This window comes from Nematolebias whitei, chromosome 2 (genome assembly GCF_014905685.2).
Source record: "Nematolebias whitei isolate Nwh7 chromosome 2, NemWhi1, whole genome shotgun sequence".
Classification (NCBI taxonomy): Eukaryota; Metazoa; Chordata; class Actinopteri; order Cyprinodontiformes; family Rivulidae; genus Nematolebias; species Nematolebias whitei.
The window spans coordinates 21,305,923-21,329,100 of record NC_056499.1 but is presented as its reverse complement, the minus strand read 5'-3'; the positions used below and the strand labels follow the sequence as shown (position 1 = coordinate 21,329,100).

At 39.7% G+C, this 23,178-nt stretch overlaps 1 protein-coding gene across 1 annotated transcript in view; it reads right to left on the bottom strand.

Moving 5' to 3' along the window:
* The window catches only part of LOC119430107 (FERM domain-containing protein 5-like), an 89,100-nt gene extending 66,757 nt beyond the window's left edge, over window positions 1-22,343 (bottom strand). The window contains exon 1 of the mRNA XM_037697545.1: window positions 22,041-22,343. Coding sequence (XP_037553473.1) covers window positions 22,041-22,142 — 102 coding nt within the window. The 5' untranslated portion in view covers window positions 22,143-22,343. The remainder of the gene's footprint in view (window positions 1-22,040) is intronic.
* Window positions 22,344-23,178: the final 835 nt, after the last annotated feature.

Sequence of the window (23,178 nt, the reverse complement as noted above, 5' to 3'; positions counted from 1 at the left end):
CCACACACACACGCCCCGCACATAGGAGGATCTGCACTGGATGTGGTCTCCAGGTACAAGTACTTGGATGTGCACCTGAATGACAACCTCAGCTGGGGCAACAACACTACCAGCCTGAGAGACGTTACTTCCTCCGGCAGCTGAGGCGAGCTGGACTAGGAAGCTCAGTCCTCACCTCCTTCTACAAGTGTGCAGTGGAGAGCATCCTGTGCTCCAGCATCAATGTGTGGCATGGAGGCTGCACAGCCAGAGAGAGAAAAGCTCTGCAGAGAGTGGTGAAGGCTACACAGAAGATTGTTGGAGTCAGCCTCCCCACCATCACAGACATCTACACCTCCAGATGCAGGAAGAGGGCCACCTGCATCATGAAGGACCCCACTCACCCAGCACACACACTTTTTACCCTGCTCCCCTCAGGCAGGAGGTTGAGGAGCATTAAGTGTAGAACCACTAGACTGAGGAACAGCTTCTACCCTGAGGCTGTTAAGACTCATGAATCCCTAAACAGGAAAATCACTGTAGTGCCACTTTAATTCAAGATTTATTAATCAAAGTCTTTTCGCTGAATTGTTTTTGGACATACAACAAAAAAAGAAAGAACATAGAAGAGAAAAAAAAAAAAGCTCCCCCATCCCTCCCAGACTGGATCAGTCACAAAAATACATAAATAAATTAAACAGGCACTAAGTTTTCCACATATAACATAAAAGGCTGCCACGTGTCACAAAATCTTTCAACAGAACCCTTCAGGGTAGTTCTTATTTTTTCCAAATGCATACATCACCGCTCTTATCAAATCAAATGTATATACTGAGGGGTGTGGGTTTTTTCAATTGCACAGAATGAGCCTCCTGGCCAGAAGAGAGCCAAAGGCAATCACATCCTCATATTTGCTGAAGGACGTATCCACAGATACCACCCCAAACAGTGAGATGAGTAGTGATGGCTGAAAAGTTTTGCCACATATCCCAGAGAAGGTGTCAAAAATAGATTGCCAAAAGGTCTGTAATTTGGGACGGGTCCAAAATGTATGCAATAGTGTAGCTGGAGTTTGTTATCTACTTGGATGATTGAGCTTACAAACCTTTTTTTTAGCTGGAGTTTGTTTGCAACAATTGCATGTGGGGTCCAGGTTGGCTTTGGCCTTGGACAACTTATCTTTGGACCAGTGCAGCCTGTGCACTACCTTGAATTAAATTACAGCATGTCTCAGACAGATTGAGGATGAGTAAATATTCTCAATGATCTTTTTCCAGATTGAGTCTGATATGGGTTCCTCCAAGTCTGCTTCCCATTTCAGTTTAAGGGAGTGTAAAATGGTTTCATAGTATGAACTGTAAATCTTGTTAAGAACCCCTTTGGTGTCACACCTGCGTTCCAAAATCTTAGTCGCAAGAGTTTAGAGGGGAAAACAATCAGAGTTAGACTTCACAAAATGTCTCGGCTGCAGAGATCTAAAAGACAGTGACTTGTGAATGTTAAACTTCTGTACCAGCTGTTCAAAAGAAGCAAATCTACCATCAGTGAATGCACTCCCCTCAAGACCCAGGTATCAAAAGCTGTATCAGCTTTAATTGGAGATTTGACACTTTAACTATGGTGCTGAGTATCCATGCTGCTGGTTTCTTACTCATAAACTGTTATATTCATACTCATCTGCTCACAACAGACTCATGTTCAGACTGCTGTTTAATACACAGTATTATATTATATTATTGTTTAGCACATATCTTAGATCCTTGTATACAGTTTCTTTTTTTTTTTGTTTTTATTATTGCTATTTTTGGGTGTAACTGGGACCTTGAGCTCACAATTTCGTTCCACCTCATGTACCAACATGTGATGCGAATGACATTAAAATCACATTGGACCTTGATTAATCAGAAGTACTGGTAAAAAAAAAAAGTACACATTCATTTTGAACAACTTTGCACCCTGGTGGATTTAGAATTAAACCAAATTGCCAAAAACAGAAATCTCTTGAAACATTTAATATATTACGATGGGTTAGTTGTATTAGTGGAAGAGCCGCCATAAAGGCCATGAATGTCACAGTGGATGGAATATGTACATATTATGTATTATATCTGATAATTTTATGTCACCTTTTACAAGTTTTACTGAGCTGCATTTGGCAAACCTTTGAAGACAGTAGCCTACTACTGAAGAAAATATTACTTCAAAAACTATATAGGTAGACATGCCACATTTAAAATATTGTACAGAACTAAAACATGTACATTTTAAATGTACTGAATGTAACTTTTAAATGTACTGAATCATTACATTTAAAAGATTAGAGTGAATATGATACAATATAATTTTATAAATATACTGTATATCTTCATCTGTGTGTCCTGTAGCAAATGACATGCATATAAATGTGTAGAAAAGATCATATCAAACAGTGTGTTCCATATTAGATACAGGAAACAAGGCCTGGGGTAAAGGCCATGCCATCATAGTAAGATGAATGTGTCGGAGCACACGCTGAGGGATGTAATGTACTCCAGCTCAGCAATAACAAACATCCAGAGTGGACACACTGAATAAACCTTGAACCTTGAAAGCCAGGAAAATGCTAAATGAAAGTAGCATTTCTTGATGAAATGCATAGTACATTCAATTAAATTCAGTTCAGTTTATTTATATAGTGCCAAGTCACAACAGAAAAACCTTCCATGCCAAATTTTAAACAAAAATGTAATTGGATCTGTTACTGCTCAGCTATAACCATGTTAAATTTGAACTCAATACTGGTAAAAAAAAAAAAAAGATAGAATTATAGTCCTTTTTGTTAGCTAATGATAAGTAAGTGGAAGAAAGTGGATGGATGATCAGTAGCTGTGGCAGCTGTCTTGAATCTAGTTGACTCCAACAGTTCTTCTCAGCTGTGGTTCACAAGATATTTTGCTAACAGTCAAGTAAACACAAACACACACACGCACACACAAATATACAGGTAACAACATGATCATCACTCGTCTTTCATGACTGGTGGTAAATATGATCCTTCTTCCAACTTCAAGTTATGATATAGTTTAAAAATTTTCTGTTTCAAGTCCTCAATACTTTTTACCGCTCAGTCCTTCTGCAGTTTAAACTCTTTCAATAAGAAGCCGGAGACCGTTTAGGTGTAAAGTCTAAAATCTTACCCCTTCCTTCCATTGTTGCCACAAGCTGTCAATCAGCTGTGTATTTGGATAAAAGAGAGAAAAACACCCCTTAACTTTTACATTGTAAAAACAACTCAAAGTCAACTGTTGGAAAATTTTAATGGTAAATAGACTGCACCTATATAGTGCCTTTCTAGATACTCAAAGCACTTTACACTACAGTCTGTGCCCTCATTTACCCATTCATACAGCACTCTACTACATATACCTATACAAAGACTACCAAGGAGCTTTCTGGTATTGTAGAGGCGCCGTCAGGTGCCACAGTGAATATAGATATTGGAAGTGTGGTTAACATTTTTCAAAAGACTAAAGAAAGGAAAAGTCCAGGTCCTGACGGCATAGGGGGTTGTATTCTTAAGAACTGTGCCCTGCAGCTTGCTGATATTTTCCATTTTCTTTTTAACATGTCTCTCCAAACCTTTAGGGTCCCACAGATCTGGAAAGACTCTGTTATTGTTCCAATACCAAAAAACAAGACTGCTCAGTCCCTGAATGACTTCAGGCCTGTTGCCCTGACTTCATTAATTATGAAAAGTAATTTGAAAAACTGGTCCGGAAGACCCTCTTGTCAAAAGTTGAAGGTCAGTTGGACCCACTTCAGTTTGCTAATCGTTCATGTAGTGGAGTGGAGGACACAACAGGAACTCTTTTAAATATGATTTTATGACACCTCGAAGGTACAAAAACATTTATAAGGTTACTTTTTATTGACTTTTCATTTGCTTTGGGCGGCTGTGGCTGAGTGGTTAGAGCAGTCGTCCTGCAATGCAAAAGTTGGGGGTTCGATTCCACCAGCAGTCACCTGCTGAAGTGTCCCTGGGCAAGACACTGAACCCCTCATTGCTTCCGATGTGTGTCCCATCTTTGTATGAATGTGATCAAGCACCGATTATTCTTTGTATAGATCTAATAGAGTGTTGTATGAATGGGTAAATAAGGGCACAGATTGTAGTGTAATGTGCTTTGAGTATCTTGGTAAGATAGAAAAGTGCTACAGTCCATTTACAATTTACTTAACTGTATTCAGCCCCACATTTTAGCAGAGAAATTACAATGTCTGTACGGTCTCGACTCAGTTGGCTTGTGGAGTTTTTAACTATTCGGTCTCAGTGAGTGAGGGTCAACGGGGTTCTTTCTGAATTGCTTATGTCCTCTACTGGTTCCCCTCAGGGCTGTGTACTTTTGCCCCTTTTATTCATTTTATATACACACGATTGTCACAGCCAGTTCCCACAGCGTCACATTTTAAAGTTTGCTGATGACTCTGTCATCCTTTCCCTTCTCAGCGGTGATGACCCAGACCCTGGGCCTGTGGTCGAGGACTTCATTGAATGGTGTGAGTCTTCCTTATTAAACTTGAATGTTTCTAAGACAAAGGAGATGGTCATTGATTTCAGAAGAAAAAGAAAAAAACTCTTCAGTTGCAGCTCCTGTGGTCCTGAATGGTGAAGCTGTTGAGGTGGTGCATCAGTATAAATATCTGGGAACTGTTCTTGATGACAAACTGACCTTTGACCCCCATGTGAACTCACTTTGTAAGACGACCCACCAAAAAAATTTATTTTTATCGGAAGCTCTGTGATTTTAATGTTGATTCTACTTTTATGAAAATGTTTTATTCATGTTTTATTGAGCCTTTTTTAACTTTTACATTCATTGTTGGTTTGGACTTTTAACATGTAAGAACAGGAACAAACTCTTTGGGATTGTTAAGATGTGCAGCAAAACCCTACAGAACCTCACTGACCTACACAAGACGAGGTCAGTGAACAAGACCAGGCTGATTCTGGCAGATCCTGATCACCCACTCCATAAGGAGTTCAGGCTGCTTCCATCTGGACACAGGTATCTGCTGCCCAGGTGTAGAACGAACAGACTGAAAAACTCATTCATCCCTGTAGTTATCAGGCTTCTTAATGAACATTGATGACTTCTGTACTGTAATTTTAATGTCTCTATGTCTTGTGTAGTATGGATGTTTTTCTGTCTACTTGACTAAAATAAATTGCCCCTTGGGGATAAAGATTCTTGAACTTTAAGACTACAACTCTCCCATTTGAGGACTGCTCTAACCACTCAGCCACAGCTGCCCCCAAATTGATGGTAGTTGAAAAACAGTCAGAAGTGCTACCCATCACTCTTTTTAGGGTAAATCTTTCTCAAACAAGCATTTGAAAGAAGCTACAAGAGTTAGCTTGCCTCCCAACTAATTATCTAGCTAACATTAGCCCCCGACATTATTTCACAAAGCAAAGAATGACAATAAAACGAATTCTGAACACAAAGTACTTTTACTTTAGAACTCCAAAGAAACTGTAAGTGGTGTCTATTCTACACTTTTGTTGAGGCCTTCCACCATTGTGTGCATCAGCTGATCACATCTTTACAATTGGCCAACTGACTGTGTTTTCACTTATTCATTTTAAAAAGGTCACAGCGATTCACACATTCACTTGTGTTGTTATTCAAACCTGATATATATTACATTATTATTGTTTAGCGTACATCTTAGATCCTTGTATACTGTTTCTTTTTTTATGCTTTATATTTTTGCTATTTTTGGGTGTAACTGGGATCTTGAGTACACAATTTCATTCCCCCGCATGTACCACATGTGATGCAATTGACAATAAAGAACCTTGAACCTTGATATTTATCTGTGAATCAGCATTAAAATAAATCTAAATACAACCAATAACTAATATTATAGTTATAAAGTCGTAGTTAAAGTAGATGTAGGAGCATTCTGTTTTTAAATTAAAGCAGGTGAATGGTATGACTTTGTAAAATTTTTATGCTGCAATACTGTGAAACCATGGTATTTTTGCTCAAGGTCTCATTATACAATCAGATTCTCATACCGACCCACTTCTGTGCACTTGTTTCACTTCTGCTCTGTGTACAGTTTCATCCAAAATACTAAATAATACAAGAGTAGAGCCACAGCTAAGCAATTTATGTCAAAAAAAAAAAAAAAAGAATGTTTATGTTAAAAACAAAGTTGGAGTGTAACATTTAGGATCAAATATGAGTTTTGAGAGGGTTAATTAATGCTAGGTATCTGGTAGACATGTAATTGGCACACAATACCACAAGACAGCTGTGCAGAGCCCAAATCCTGAGCTGTGTAATATTCTGCAGCATCCTCTACAGTTAAAGCTGGCTGTCTGGACTCACACCTTTATCACACACAACAGTACAAGCAGCTGCACTTTCCCCAGGGATGGCAAACAAGACACCTACAACAAAACATACACACCACAGACCGCAGCACATATCCATGGTGGATCACTTAGACAGGAGGACCGCTTTTAATTATTGCACGGTAAACCAGCGTTATGAGTTACACAAGTGCATAGTGTTTAAACTCAATAAGACCTATTGGTGTGAATATAAGAGAACACACGTTTCTGTGAGGTTCCTGTTCTCATCACAACATACAAACCCATAGCAACGCAGTCTCACTAATGGAACGAACAAAAACAATCAATGGCAAGTTTAAAAATCGTGTTTTGCAATCAGAAGATTTTTATCCTTTTGCATGTAGGATTTGTATTCAGTCTCTGTGCTGCAGAGTAATTAGCAGGCACAGCATGTTTCCCAGGTGAGAGTCCTGGAGTTATTACCGTCACATTTTATGCCGTGAAATCAGCGTCACACAAGCCCTAAGTAAACCATTCATCCTAAAAGACTTGCACACATGCAGCCTCACAACAGCCGACACACACGCACACACTGGATACTGCTGTCTGTAATCTGCAGAGCCAGCAGGTACCCGACAGGACATCAGCATCCGAGTGTAATTAAAGCTTTTTGCCTTTTCAAAGTGCCTTCATACCACACTGGACACCTTACACCAGCAAACTTTTTGCTCTCACCGCTCATTAATGCAGGAGTTTAAACAAACTTTCCAAATCACACACATAAGCTGTTTCTTTAGGACAAGCAACACAAATACCAAGTCACAGACACACACAAAAAGCAAAAACGACAAAAAATAAGCCACGCAGGGACAATTAGAAGCACCTCTGTGAGCGTCATTAGTATGGTGATTAAATGGCAACGAGAAGGATCCGAATCATGAATAAAACATTTGACTCGTGTGTGTGAATAAAAAAAACAACAAACTGATTCCTACGTTCAGTGAAGCTGACACCAGTAAAGGCAGGATCTCTGCTGTGCCTCCGCCTGCTTCTTCTAGTGAAATTCTCAACGTGCTTTGTCTACACTTTCAAGTTTTGACATAAAAGACGAGAGGGGAGAGCAGGAAAAGACTGGAGTGAGAATAAGAGCCAGCGCTCTCATTTCTGTAAAGCCCTGTAGGTTTCCCTGCTGTGAAGTCTGTGCTGTTGTAAGAAGGATTTCTCAGCCTCTGTAATATCAACGAGCGCTTTTTTTAATACTCGTCATTTTGCTAATCTTCTGAGCTGCACTGCTGCTGCTTTAGGAAGCCACAACATATGACGTCTTCTACCAAATGGAATGGAGCAATGAGAGAATGACACTAAAGGGTGAACTGGAAGATTAAAACATGAAGCTATATAACACTGATTTCCAAACCTTGTCATTTTAAGCTACCCCAATGTCATTGTAGTCATGTAGAATAAACCTCGAAGCTGAAACTGCTCCCATACATGTAGTGGGGTGGGTGGTGGGGATACAGTCTGGCTGCTCAGTCCCCCACATTAAACTATAATCTTCTCCAAGTCTTTAAAACACTACAGGAAAATTACATAACTGTTTCATCATCAAAATTAAAACAAGCCACAACAGGAACTTATGTTCACACTGCACAGTGCAGGAAGTCTTCATTACTGAGGATAACTCTTCATTAATATTCACATCATTAAAAAAAACTGATAAACATGAGCTCAGCTCAGTGAGCTTTTGACCAGTGTTACCAGATGGTCGAGGTTTTCCAGCCCAAAAATTTGTTAAAAACCACCCCATCACACAAAAACACACCCAATCAATATATTGTTGTATTTACTGTTTAAACATACATACATAGACACACATACACAGGTTTGTTTTGCTATCTTTATGGGACCTTTCCATTGACTTTCAATCATTTTTCATTAATTTCTATAGCCTAACCCTGACCTTTACCCTAAACCTAACCACTACCAGTACATACCTAACCCTGAACCTAACACAACCTCAATTCACACCTTAGTCCTAAACCTAACCCCCAACCCACCAACGGGACTTCTTACTATGGGGCAAGGGCTTTGGGCCCCATAAGGAGCAGTTGGTCCTCACAGTGTAGTATAAGTTGGAAAAATGGGCCTTACAAGGACACACACAATATAAATGTGTGTGTGTATATATATATATAATTACTGTACATAAATAATAAAAAAAACTACTTGTACTGCTATTCCTACTTCGCGGTTTTTAACTTATCGCGGTCTTCAGGGTACAGATCCACCTCTATAAACGAGGGCCTACTGTACATTTAAATAAAAAAGTGACATGAAAATTTGGAAAAAAAATATAATACCTATACATTCATAGCTCCTCTGTGTATGACTGCTGGATGCTGTCAGCTGAAATGGTAAAGATTTCTTTTTAAACACATTTGGCACCCCCACCACAGTGTCACAGAGTGGATGACTGCCATGTGGTCTGTCTGTGTCAGGTTCACGTGGAACAACTTATTACTTGTGCTCATCTAGAGTTTTACCCTGTATATACAAGACAGGCAAACAGAGAGGAGGAGGGTTTCTGCACATTCAAGGGACTCAAAACATAAGAGAGAGAGAGAGAGAGAGAGAGAGTGTGTTCAGTAGGAGGTTTTCACAGTTCTTACCTTAAATCTGCTCTGGCCAGTCAACAACATCTGGATTTTAGTATAGTATATATTTTTTGTTTTACATTTTTATACTGAATAATGAATATGTTATAAACTGCATTGATGCAGACTAAGACTTGAGTGAGTAATTCTTACTGAATGTTAAGTAGTTTGTACTAAGTAATGTCAGGATGAAAAGAGGTTCAAAATATTGTGATTTTTATGCAGAATGTGTGTGACAGTGAGGCAGAGAAGCATTTAAATTCATTAGTTTGGCCTCTTTAAGAATCTGACGAAGACTTGTGCTGACTAAAGCAGTGAGTGGGAAGAGGGGAGCTCCCTGACTGATGTCACTAAAATAAGATCAAGACCAACAGTCAAATGTCCTGAACTGAAAGCACCTTAAACCCACAAGATCTTATTGCACCTTTCATGCAGCATCACCCTCTAGAGTATTTAGACTCCTCGTTTTCTTCAGTTCAGTGTCAGACTGTCTGTTTTCCTCCTGGCTTCCTGTATGTTTTGAGTTTAGAGAATTTATGTTTGTACCTAGACTGAATGCACACAACCGTCTGACACATTTCTCAATATTTCTACACATAAATGATGTCGCATGTTGTTTAATAGGATGTTGTTTAATTAAAACTACATCAATTGCTGGTTTTAGCAGGGCAACTCCTTTCTGTTAGCCAAGATTAGCTAGAGCTCTGTTTCAAACCCACCCTACTGCACTTTTATACTATTTAAATCCTTTACAAGTTAGAAATAACTGCACTAAGGGCCATCCCTGAGGATTATTTTATGGTAATGCTTTATGCTCATAATATATCTGTGTGGCATATCAGCGGAGATTCTGCATGTTAAACCTTTTCTAAGAAAGGCTGATTGAGCATTTATGCAAACTGTTTGCAGCACTCGAGCTGTTAAGTGTCGCACCATAAACTGTGATGAGAGCAAAGCTATTAACAGATTTCTTACCAGATGAAATGTTGAGACAAAGCATCATTAAGCTCAGTTGCAACCTGTTCAGGGTGTACACCGCCTCGCAGAGTGACTGCTGGAGATAGGCACCAGCTCCCCTGTGACCCGAAAAGGAGAAGCGGGTAAAGAAAATGGATGGGTGGCTCGTTAAGCTCATCAAGCCTTGACATAGGAGCTTCAGAAACCAAGCAGAAGTCACTTATATGCAGCTGACCACATGAACTAAGACTGAGAGCACATCCCATGAGACGCCAAATAAACAATTCAAACTGGAAGTGAGCTGGACCCATTGGTTCATTGTATCAACATTTTTAATGTATTAATGTTTTATTTAATTTGCCCAACATCTTAGGTACTCACTTAAATGAAATATATATTGACCAAAGTTTGCCAATAGTTATCAGAACGCTACATGTAATCACTTTATATCATAAACCAACAGTAATGGTCTCTAGTTTGTGCTTTAGATGATTATTTTAGTTCACCACTTTGGTCAAGGTAAAAAGAAATTAGCAACTAATTTAGGGACATTTTGAAGCGCCAGCTAAAGGCTAGTCTGAGCGGGTTCAAGAACAACGTTAAGCAACTCCAATCTTAAAAATGTCATGGCAGTTCACATTTATATTTTAATAAACCTTTAAATCACAGTTAGTTTTGATTTGCTGCTTAATTGCAAACACAAACAGCTACAGCAGCAGGGAGCTGAAGCATTTCTGGTGGATTCTGGATCAGTTTCAGCAGAGATTTCATGATGTTTCTGCCAAAATAACCAAGTAACGGAAACCTAAAAAACAATGTACATTTTTAAATACTAGTGTTTACACGAACTGCTGATGGCAGCTTGTCAATCTGTTCTGAGCTCACTCACTTCCAAAGTCGATCAGTACCATCCTAAAACAACTGCAATCTTCAAAAATGCATAAACATCCATGCCAATATTGTTTAAAACATAACACCACTCTCTGTTTAACATTACATGGCAATTTGATCAAATATTGTATAAGTATATGCCTAAATTGGCCCAAGGCTGCACTGGAAGTGCTACAGCTAGCTGCTGCTATTGCTATTTGTGCTAACAAATAGTATAAAAATCCCATGAAAATAACACTGTAATGTGAAATTTATGGCAGTGTAAAAGTTGATTAAATAGCGTTTGCATGAACTTTTATACACATTTGAGATTAGAAGTACATGAATGGCGACAAGTTACATTTTTTTTAATTTTCATCATTTTTTAACATGTTGGCTACGTTCAGACCAAATTATTCCTGTTGGACGTAAACTGTACTTCTTCAAACTGAGGCTGTTCAAGCAACTACACAATATTTAAGATATTAATTGTTCACACCTTCCACAAAAGTACCTTTCAAACCATGGAATTATTCTTTTGAGTTCCTAGAACATAAAACACTTCATGATTCTTTAGTGTCACCATGGTTTGAGGTTTAGTTTTGCAATATCGTTCTGTAAACAAGCAGATATACTGTAAATCTATGCCCTTAGTGCTGACAGCCTCAGCTGTGTTTGTGTTCTGTGCAAGTTATCAAGTGTTATAAAATCAAATCATTTACCATACCATACCACTATTTTTATAAAGCACTTAAAAACAGCAACAAGGTCAACCAAAGTGCTGTACAGCAAAACAAAACCAGCAAAGGACACAGGATAAAATACATAGATCCACAGAAATAAGAATTAAATGACTAACATTATAGAATACAGACAAGTTAAAATCAGCTCACACAGTGTCAAAAGCCAGGGAATAAAAGTGAGTTTTTAAACAAGCCTTAAAAATAGTAAGCAAGGGAGCCTGCCTCTGACACTTGCTGACATTTATGCAGGTGGACTACAGGAAGAAGATCACTCCCCACAACTCTATCAACATCAAGGGTACTAAGGTGGACAATGTGGACTGTTAAAAGTACCTGGGGGGTCCACTTAGACAATAAACTGGACTGGACAGTTAACACCAAGAAAGGACAGAGTCACCTTTATCTTCTGAGGAGACTCAGGTCCTTTAACGTCTGCAGGAACATGCTGCAGATGTTTTACCACTTGTTGGTCTCTAGCATCATCTTCTATGCTGTGGTGTGCTGGGGCAGCAGGGTAAAAAAAAGCTGATGCTAAGAGCTGGTTCAGTTCTGGGTGTGGAACTGCAGTATCTGACAGAGGTGTCTGAGCAGAGGATGCTGAAGAAACTGCTTCAGATCCTGAACAACATGTCACACCCCCTGCATGTCACACTGGACTCAACACAGCACCTTCAGTCATAGACTGAGACCACCGAGGTGCTCCACAGAACACAGGAAGTCCGTTCCTCCCTGTTATCAAACTTTTCAACTCTTCTGCTTTTCTACACATAGGACAATAAAATTAATCCTGCACCACAATGAACACTTTAATCTTTCTGTCTGCACCTGACCTGTTTAAGAACTTAATTGTTGGTATTTTTCTGTTTTTTTTTTTGTTTTGTTGTTGTTGTTTTTGTTTTTTGTATATATATCTTGTGTGATTCCTTGTGTATGTTCCTTCGTATAGAAACTCTGGCACAACAATTTCCTGTGGGATCAATAAAGTTCTTATCTAATCTTATATTATAAACTTAGCATTTAGTGGAAGCCACAGCTGTTCCTGAGTACAACTACTCATAGTCATCAATGCAATGAAGGACTCAGTTTTGGTTTGAGAAACATCCAAATCTTCAGTTGATAACCAGAAACAACTTTGCTTTTACTGTTAAAATAGCGCTATAGGAATAGATGCAGTATAATGGCATTTTTACCATGGTTTTAAAAAATCAGCCTAAATCTTCTCTAACAAAATAATAATAATACATTTTAAAATAATTTGATAGTTAACCAAACAAGAAAAATATTTCATAAACCATACCAAAAATCTTCTATTTTTGTATTTGTTTTAGGTTGAACTGTTTGAATGACACTCTGCGAGATGATTCCAGTGTTTTTGATATAGAGGCTCAGAGGTGAAGATGAGGCGAGCAGGCTCTTGCATGTATGAAAACAAAACATGTTCCATCCTCCGTTCCAATTTTAGCCGTGCACCAAGGGGAAAACATCATGAAAGCAGAGAGACTACTTTAGAGACAAGAGCAACCTATTTCAATAATGCATTCACATTGCAAATGATTCCAGCTCCTTCCAAGTTTTGTATTTGGCTTCAGAAGAACAGCCCTAATTTCATTAGTGAGCAATAAAGAACCTGGGTTGGTGCCAGGTGACTAAACCACTTACTCACAATGATGAAGCATGCATCACTGCATCGCTGCTATTCTATCAGGCATTTTGCTTTTAATCTTTGATATGCATCTTTTGGTCCATGGCAGGAAAATAAATAATAGAAAACTCTAAAAATGATCTTTCTGACTCTTAGGTGAGGTTTGATGAGGTATAGCTGTGATACAAAACACTTTACAAATAAAGAAACGAATGTTGCAGTGTATGGCCTACAGCTAACAATTTAAACTGCAAACATGTTTGTGATAAATTCAAGAAATATAACTGTCATGTGAGTCATTAGACTTCGTTTTGTTGCCTTTTAAGATCTTGCTGACTAAAACTGCATCGGTTTCAGCTGCCAAAGAAAAGAGTCATATTCAGTGTGACTCCCAGAGACAAAATAACTAAATATTCCCCCAAACTGTGTGTCTGTACCGGTAATTATATATTTTTCTGGAGCTATTTTCAATATAGCTTCAGATGTTAGTGACTGAATTCAAAATGAATGAAAGTATTTAAATGATGAACATTCAAGCAATGCATGAAAGTACCCCAGCGCTCACAAAAGTCACCTAAATTATAAATATATGCGCATTCATCAAGATCCTTCTGAAAGGTTTCCTGAAATTTTACAACCCATGATAAAACAGCACTTTAATGTGTTTTTAGTCATTTTGAATTTTAAACATCTGTTATCTGATGATCCTGAGCAGGTAGGTGTGTGGTGTGAATAAAACTAAAAAGTTATGCAGCGATCCCTCACCTATCGCGGGATTTATATTCCAGAGACCCCTGCTGTAGGCGAAAATCCATGAAGTAGTGGCGTTATATTTATTTTATTACAGTATTTATATAAATTTAAGGCTTTATAAATTCTTCTCACACTCCTATAACTCTTTCCCATGCTCTTATAAACACTTCATATGCTCTTAAACACTTTGGCGATGAAGATGATGATGATGATGTATGTACAGTACAGTACTTCACAGTATGTACAGCACACAATATAAAAAAGCAGATTTAGAAAACCCACAGTAAAGTGAAGCTGTAAGAAGTGAACTGCAATACAGCGAGGGACAAATGGACTTTAATCTAAATGCAGCACATTCAGAGGACAGAACATTTTCTGTTCCCTGATCTTGAGTATTGAGCTACTCTCTCTTTATTGTTGCTTATGTTCATCATTCTTGCTCATAAGCTGTCTTGTCAGAAAAGATCTAAGCCTTTAATTCAATTCAATTCAAAAATACTTTATTAATCCCAAAGGGAAATTAAACGTTTTTTTAACTTGTTATACTCGTTTCATTAAGTGTTGTTATAGATACTGATGGCTGTAGGTAGGAAGGTCCGTCCCACAGCAGAGTCGAAGAAACTGGCCGCAGATGCCATCCGATCTGTCCACCCAGACTCAACTGGCTTCTCGGTTTCCACGGGCTGCAGTTCTCCGGAGTTCTGACCCGAATGCCGGGCAGAACTCCTCCCAGAGCAATGGCCACTCCTCCCAACAGTCTGCCAAGCTCCTCGTCGCTGCAGACAGCTGGCTGCAGGTGTTGGGGGATGATCCTGGTCCTCCTGCTGTCACTAGCCATGTTTCCTGGTCGTTCCAGGGACTCCGTGGTCAGGCACTCGAACACAGCCAACAGGTAGATGGGAATGCTTCTACAGCACCTCTTTTTCAACTCATTTGAGATTTGGGGCTGTAGCTGAGATATTATTTGATCTTTGAGATGTTAATCAGGTGCTCCCAGTTGTAAAAAAAAAAAAACACCTTGTTGTTATGGTTACACATCATGACAAATGTCCAAAACTAAAAAAAGTTTCAGTAAAAATCCTTCCAGCTGCACAGCATCTGATACCAGAGGAACAATCATCCAAAACGTGATTTACATCCAGAAAAAGAGGAATGTCGAGTGTTTAAAACCTAAGGAGTGCTTCTTAAAGAAATCCCTGAACATGTTGACCTAACCTTTTAAGGCAGCCTATTTTACAACTTCTACAACCACAGCTACCACCTCTGATGTTTAGTTTTAGTCAAATATTCTTTTGAAAAAGGGTCTCAGAGTGCACAGGCTTTAGAGGCTAGAGAGGCCATTAAAAGCCTGCAAACACTTAAAATGTAAAAAAAAAAAAAAATCCTATGGAAGTCTAAATCTGTGGAGTTTCTGGTTTTTGTTTTGTCCTGTTTCCTCATGTTTCAGTCACCCTCAGTGTTCCTCCTCCTTGTGTTCAGCTCTTGTCTCACCTGCGTCCAATGCCATTCACCACAGGTGTCTGTTATTTGTCATCATCAGCGTCTGCATATACTCAGCTACTTTGTGTCTTATCATTAGTCTCTAGACTGTCCTTCCTATGGCTGTGATGTTCTTTCTCCTTTACTCAAGTATTTACTTTTACTTGGAGTTTCCTGGCGCTTTCCTGCACGTGGGTTCAAACACTTAAGCAGAACATGATAAAAACTTGTAATATGGTTATGTTGTCTCTAATTATTTCATTTAGTTGCAGCCGCAGCCTTCTGTTGACTTCCACAGCACTTGGTGTTCTGCTAATTTTCTACCTGTAAAAACAGTTGAGTGCATCTGTAAGACGGGTCTTGTTCTGGGGTTGTGGTGTGATGAGCTAATCCCATTAGGCTCCAGCAAACTCATTGGCAAATGACATATTCTGGGGTATTAAAAGGAAGGGGAGTTTAGTGTTTGCATGATTGCTCTTTCATCAAGCTCTATATGCCGTCCTCACTTGGAGGTGCTTTTCCATATAAGATCAGAAGTCTCATAATTCCAATATGACATTTCCATGTGCTGGTTGTGATTTGAGGTGCTGGCTAATTGAGCTAAACGATGTGCGCCCTCCCCCTGAGCCCCGCAGGGACCCTTTTTTTCTGGGCCACATCCCCGAGGTGTCCAGGAAAAGACGAGAAGCATCCGTTCTCATTTTCAATGTGCCAACAGCATTGTCATCTGTCTCAACGATGTCCTTCATGGAGGTGAGGAATTATGTAATCTGTAGTGCTAATGTATCTACAGATTCCAAACTCAACTACTCCCCGAAGGTTGTGTTCAAATATTCTGAAAGCAGCAAACAAATGAAACTGTTGCAGACATTTAAGTAGGTCTGTTATCCTATTTATGATCCTTTTTAACCATTGTTCCCCATAAAGAGGCCAATGGTATAAAATAACAGCCTATTTCATCATTTCTTGTAATGGAAATAATGAACCAGAGAGCTAATCCTTCTCACAAGTAACACAAAGATATAAAGCATTCTGTCCCTGCTGAGGGCTTTCAGCTTCACAAAACAGTGGGTTCAGCATCTGACTTTTTATTTTTTATTAGGAACAAGTGCGTGGTGAGATCTTATAAAAAAAAGACAGTGCAAGGCAAAATCTTACAAGGTGTTTTTGTGAAATGGGAATGTAAAATGTGACAATGAAGCTGTCCATCTAACCAAATGTCCAACCTTTTCACCAAGAATCAAAAGTAAGGAGGGGCTGAAAAAGCTGCCACCACCTGACCGTGTAGTACCAAAAGTTACAACTAAAACATGACTAAATAAATGAAAAGTTCAGAGAAGGCATGGTGGAGCAGTGGTTAAAACTGTTGCCTCACAGCAACAGTCAGACTCTAATCAGATCAGTAACACCGTGGATCATCGACTCGATGAGCATGAGGAACATAAAAGTCTGCAGAAGACATTCAGCTGGCGCTGGAGCATTACCTGCCAACGGTAGCCTTGCTCTAGCCTTTTATTTGTGTCTATAACCCAATATTAATCATTTGTATTTCTCTCCTTGCCTCCATTGAGTTACCCCTGATGTCCTCCTGTTTTTTGAATTCACTTCTGTGGACCTCAAGCTCCTCTGTGCCTGATCAGCTGCCTCCGTGCCTTCCCACCACAAGCACCTCCTTCACCTGGAACCATTTGGGTCAACTCTCATGTCTGACCCCATCCTCCATTGTAAGGAAAACCAGTAATAACATTATCATCCGTGACTAGAAGAACTATAACCCACCTCTTTGCTCCTCAGGGTTCCAGTACCCTCCCTGGCTTATTGCATTATTTCTCACTTTGTAAATAAACACTGTAAATTCTGAGTCTTGGTCTCTGTTCTCATTTGTCCTTTTATCTGGGTATGGTTGCAATCGTGTGCGGGTTTTCTCTGGGTACTCCAGTTTCATCCCACAGACTCCAGTTTCCTCCCACAGACCCAAAACCTGCATGTTAGGTTATATGGGAACACTAAAAATTGTCCCTAGATGTATGATGGACTCGTGACCCCACAACCCAGCAAGGAAACAGCAGGTAAAGAAAATGAATGAGAGGCCAGCAACAAAACATTTTACTCAATACTTGTTGGCAGAGCTGCTGTTTTTTTTAATCCATTTACAAACACAAAGAGGACAAAAACATCCAAGACAGTCAGAGTCAACTTTTTTTCTCGCTTCTTCCAAAGAGCAACACTTGACACTGTCAAATGTGAGAAAAGCTCGCTTTGCCTCTGCCGTCATTTCCTCGAAATGTGCAGGTGTTGATGGCCTTTAAGTGCTGTCCTCTCTGATTCAGCAGCGCTGGAATCCCTTCAGGTAGCGAGCATCAAACACAGCTCCTGCTGCGGAGCTGTCTCACCTAAGATGCTCACCCACTTGTTTTTATAAAGGACTTAATTATTAATTAATCACAACCAATCACTCTGGTGCTTTTATACTCAAACAGCTTTTTACCTGATTCTATCTCCCATATTCATGTCAATATGACAACAGAGACAATCCCAAATATAAGAAAGAGAAAAGATTCAACTTAATCTGCTGGGTAGTGAAGGACTGGCAGCCTGCAAGACTGCTGTTGTCACAACATGGGACAGCTGTGGCTTAGTAGCTAGAGCAGTTGTCCTCCAATGGAAGAGTTGGGGGTTTGATTCCACCAGCAGTCCCATGCTGAAGTGTCCCTGGGCAAGACACTGAACCCTTCATTGCCTCCGATGTGTGTCCCATCGGTGTATGAATATTATATAAGCACTGATTAGTCTTTGTAGAGCTCTAGTAGAGTGCTGAATGGGTACACGAGGACACAGATTGTAGTGTAAAATGCTTTGAGTATCTTGATAAGAAAGAAAGGTGCTATATAAGTACACTTCATTTGCCATTTACCAATAAAAAACATGATTAACCAATTTAGCTGAAAAGGAGGCAAGGAGTCAACCAACAAGCAGCAGCTCAGCTCAAATACAGACCTGTCAAAACCCAGGAGAAGCCTTTCAAACAACATATTAATATTCTTCTGATAAAACAGCACGGTGGTGCAACTGGTAGAGCTGCTGCCTCTCAGCAAGCAGGTCCCTGGTTCAAACCCTGGTCCGTGGGCCTTTCTGGGTGGAGTTTGCATGTTCTCTCCGTGCATGCGTGGGTTTTCTCCGGGTACTCCGGTTTCCTCCCACAGACCAAAAACATGCATGTTAGGCTGATTGGTAACTCTAAATTGTCCCTAGGTGTGAGTGAGAGAGTGAATGGTTGTTTGTCTCGTTTGTCTCTATGTGTCCCTGTGATGGACTTGCAACCCGTCCAGCGTGTACCCCGCCCCTCGCACAGTGACTGCTGGATATGGGCACTGGCAACCCCCATGACCCAAAAATGGAAGAAACGGGTAAAATATAATGGATGGATGGATAAAACAGTCCAGTTTAGAGTTTGACTCTTGTCTGAGAGTCTTAGTCAAACATGAAGAGGAAAAGCTCAAATCTTGCATGTTCATGCACAGACTGCATTTTCAAACAGAGGAAGAGCTGCTGCACATTCTGCTGAATCTTATGCCGCATTAAAGTTTGAAATATTGCTCATCGGAACTTTAAACTAGTGTCAAAAGGCAAATTACCGTACAAAAGAACAAGGTTCATTTTCCTTTTATGCCACACATCAGCTACAACAGTATAGCCCTCTGATACACCCGAGGCATGTTTTCTTTTCTACAAAATCTATTCTCCTGCTAGAAACTAGTGCAGTAATAAGGCTGGTTGCAAATACATAGAAATGAAAAATAATGATGGAAATTTTTCATGGGCTCCAACAAATTCCTTTATTTGTCTTATTATTAAAAATGCATGAAGTTCCAAAGAGAAGGGAGCACAGTAGTCTATGTTGTCTATGTTGCTTTAAGTTTTTATTATACTTTCTAAATTAATTTCTTCATCACAGGAATGGTAATAACCGCAGCAATGTCACTGGCTAAAAGTTTTTATTTTAAAATATAACAGCACATTATCTTGTGACTTTTTTTTTTACAGTTAATGCACCTGCTCAAAGTGATGCATTGTGGTCTAAATACATTCATGGCTAATCATCTAATCAACTTTTATCTGTCATTTGTGTATTGTTACTATCACTGACTATGACCTCCTTATCCAATGAAAAATAAAGAAATCTTCTTCTTCAAACATGTTTGTTTTATTCTGATTGGTTATCTTGTGTTGCCCACCACAGGAGAAGAAGATCGACAGGCAAGATTATGTTTCTTGATCTGTGGAATGATCAAACCAGTACCATAATCCATTATAAAGCATGACACTTATGTAGCATCATAAGTTTGAGTTTATTAGTCTCTCTGGCTAATGCTGCAACCGAGCTGGAGTTTACACATGAGCACTGCTAACCAACAAAGATCAATTCAATTCAGAACAGTCTCCCCCTGAAATTTTTGAATAAAGTACTGGTAGATGCTATTTCCTGCATTCTGGTGTATTTTAATGGGTTGTTAAACATCTACGTTTACCTCCATAATTAAACACTTGATTCAACAACTATTTTCGAGCTCGGCACAACAAGTAGCGCTAAGCTAGAGGCATCAATACAGACGCGCTAGCTAAGATGATACAGACGTAGCGCGTTGATTTACATTACACAACCTAATAAACACTTTGTACAAAATCAGTTTAGTGTTTACTGATCATAACAAGCAAAGACTAAATCTATGCAACCAGAAAGTTGCAACATATATCTATATACAAAATACACAAAATAAGCACAACTATCTTTAAGCATTAACTTTTAATTTAACCATTAAGAATACGATGTACTTATGATAGAAAATGGAGGATTTACCTGCAGTTACCTTCATACAGGTGAACATGTGGTACTTCCTGTTTATCACTGTTGTATTCAGCTGATCATGAGGTCAACCGAAGGGCTGTATCATCTTTTACATTTTTCAAAACTTTGTTTAGTTTTGGAAATGAAATAAACTGTGTTCCACCCTCTAAAGCAGGACTATTCAACTAAACTGCTCAGGAGGGCACGGTTACTGAAAGTTCAGGGGCCGAACATCCAGCAATTAGTCATTATGTAAATAAACCAAGTATTACAATGATCTGTTACCTTTTTTAATTTGTCTGTTCTGTTGCATTGAATCATAAATGCAATAAACAGAAAATCCAAACCCAGAACTGCCAAAAAATAAATAATTTAAAAATTTTACTTAATTTTTCAGGAGTGCTGAGTTAAAATTTAGGGGTGCTTGAGAACCCCGAAAAAGAGGGTAACCTCACCACTGCTGAACTCACTTTTGTTTTGGTCCACTAAACGCCTCCAAGCTCAGATGTCAAAGGCTCCATCTAGACAATTTGCTCATAAAAAAATCAATAATGAGCAAAACTTTGTGCTGCAGAACCTGACAAAGGTTTGCCAAAGTTATTAGCTGATGCCATAATGGGGACTAAAAGTTCCTACTTTAGTGAGGGATCAGACACGTCAGGTGTCCAGCTTTGTTTTGCACATTTTACTTTTGTGAACAATATTTCCAGGTTGGTGGTGCGGTGGAGAAGTTAAAGCTGTCGCCTCAAAGAGTTAACAATCAGCCTAACATGCATGTTTTTGGTCTGTGGGAGGAAACCGGAGTGCCCAAAATCCCACGCATGCACGGAGAGAACATGCAAACTCCAATCAGAAAGGTCCCCAGCTGGGAGTTGATCCAGCGACCGTCTCAGCTGAGCCACCATGCTGCTTGTTAAATGATATATGCATGTTACAAAGAAAAAAGCAAAATATGGTTCAATCTACAATTAAATAACTTTTTTTTTAATTTTCCACTATTTTTTCAAATATTATTATTATTATTTTTTTAATCTTATCCGTTTTCCCCATGACTGCACTCAACAGTTGACACCAGTTGGATTTAACATCTTTTATTTTATTTTATTTATCTTTTATTGCCAACAATATTCACATCTTAAATGTTTATGTTGTATGATATGAGCTGAAACAACATCTTAGGTTCATAATGTATAAATCATTGCTTTTCAATGTGCATCTTTCAGCAGCTATATGGACCTGCATCTGATGAAAACATATGTTTTTTTGTTTTTTTTTATGTGACAAACTATAACTGAAGGTGAAGTTCACTCATCTCTGCAGCATGCCCCCCGGGGTCAGAGAGTCAGAAACACCTGCTTTATAAACATCATCTGGGAGCTCCTGTGATAAACAACGTTCTGTGGCTCCTCTCCAGAACCTGCCTCGTGCAGAACATCCAGAAATCCTCACTAAGCCACAGAACCCGATTATCTTCTGCATCCAAAACACGTAAAGCTGTCAAACTGAAAACAGCTTACACATCACTGTATATTTTAGGGTGATTCTCTCTGCTGGCATGCGCTGTGTGGTAATCCTTGCTGCGCAGTGCACGCACCACATGAGGTCACGGTGCTGGCACGTCCTCACAGGTAAACCTCTGAACATCTGCAGCCTCTTATTAAAAAAAAACAAAAAACATTTGTCAAGCTGACAACAAGCAGGATGAGCTGATTGCTGCCCCCATTAAAACACGCACACACGCGCGCGCGCACAAGCATGGCTCCCGTGCACTGACCTGGATGGTGCAGGTGTACTCCGAGTCGTCCAGCAGCCTCACGGTGCAGTTGTACTCCCTGTCCAGACTCCTGATGCTGCTGCTCATCAGGCGGCTCAGCATCTTCTCGCTCGTCTGCTGAACGGGACCAGAAGAGGCGCGTGCGCGCAGCTCATAGATTCGGGCTGACCTTCTGTCACGTTAACCGCGTCCGGGCTCTGCGCTCGGACACCTGGTCCGCGGCAGGCGGCGGTGGCGCATCGTTCAATCAGCAGGATGAGCAGCAGAGATGCTGCTGATGCTCCCTGTGCTCAGGTTACTCTGTCACCCCCCCTCCCTCCTCACCACACCTCCTCACTACGTCCCCTCAGCCTTTGTCATGCCCCCCAGGGCTGCTGGTCAGACCCGGAGCTGAATGACGAGTCTGTCAGCGCGATGTTGCGTTCAGGGACACAGCGACAGAAGGAGAAATGCCGATAGGCTGCTGAGCGTCGTGACGGTATCCACTGTGCACACGCATAAGAAAACACAGCTTTAACAAATCACAGCAGACACTTTGTGGTTTATTGAGGACTTCATCACCATATTCAAACTCTATTCAGAGGGAATGTTGGTGTTACACCATTTTAGATCCTGAAAACTATGAATAAAAAAAGTTATTTTGATATATCAAATGATGCAGTTTGAGTTTAAACCTTTTTCTTCCAGATATGTTCGTGTGCATTTCTGAAATGTGGGTATGCACTCATTGTAAACAAAGCACAAGGCTGAATCCACCCAAACCCAAGCTTGAGTCATGTGACCGAGGCTGGGCACCCAACTATGGCAGACAAGAGAGGACGTTTAGGTGGAAATTAAGTAAATGTTCTGCTAAACACAAAATGATTGAGTAAAACAAGTAAAACTATATCAAAGGGTTGGGTGCATATTACAGAACTCCATTGTGCTGTCTTCAAAAACAGTAATAAGTTCATCACTTGAGTAAGTTACCATATTTTCTGCTGTACACGTCGCACCGCCCTAAAAGTCACATCAGTCCAAATATGTCTAGTAAAGTGGAAAAATCCATAAATATGTTACTTCACCGTATACTATCTATAATACATCACTGCTGACAACCCGGAAATGTGGGCCGGTGTTGTGCCAAAAAGTGATTGGC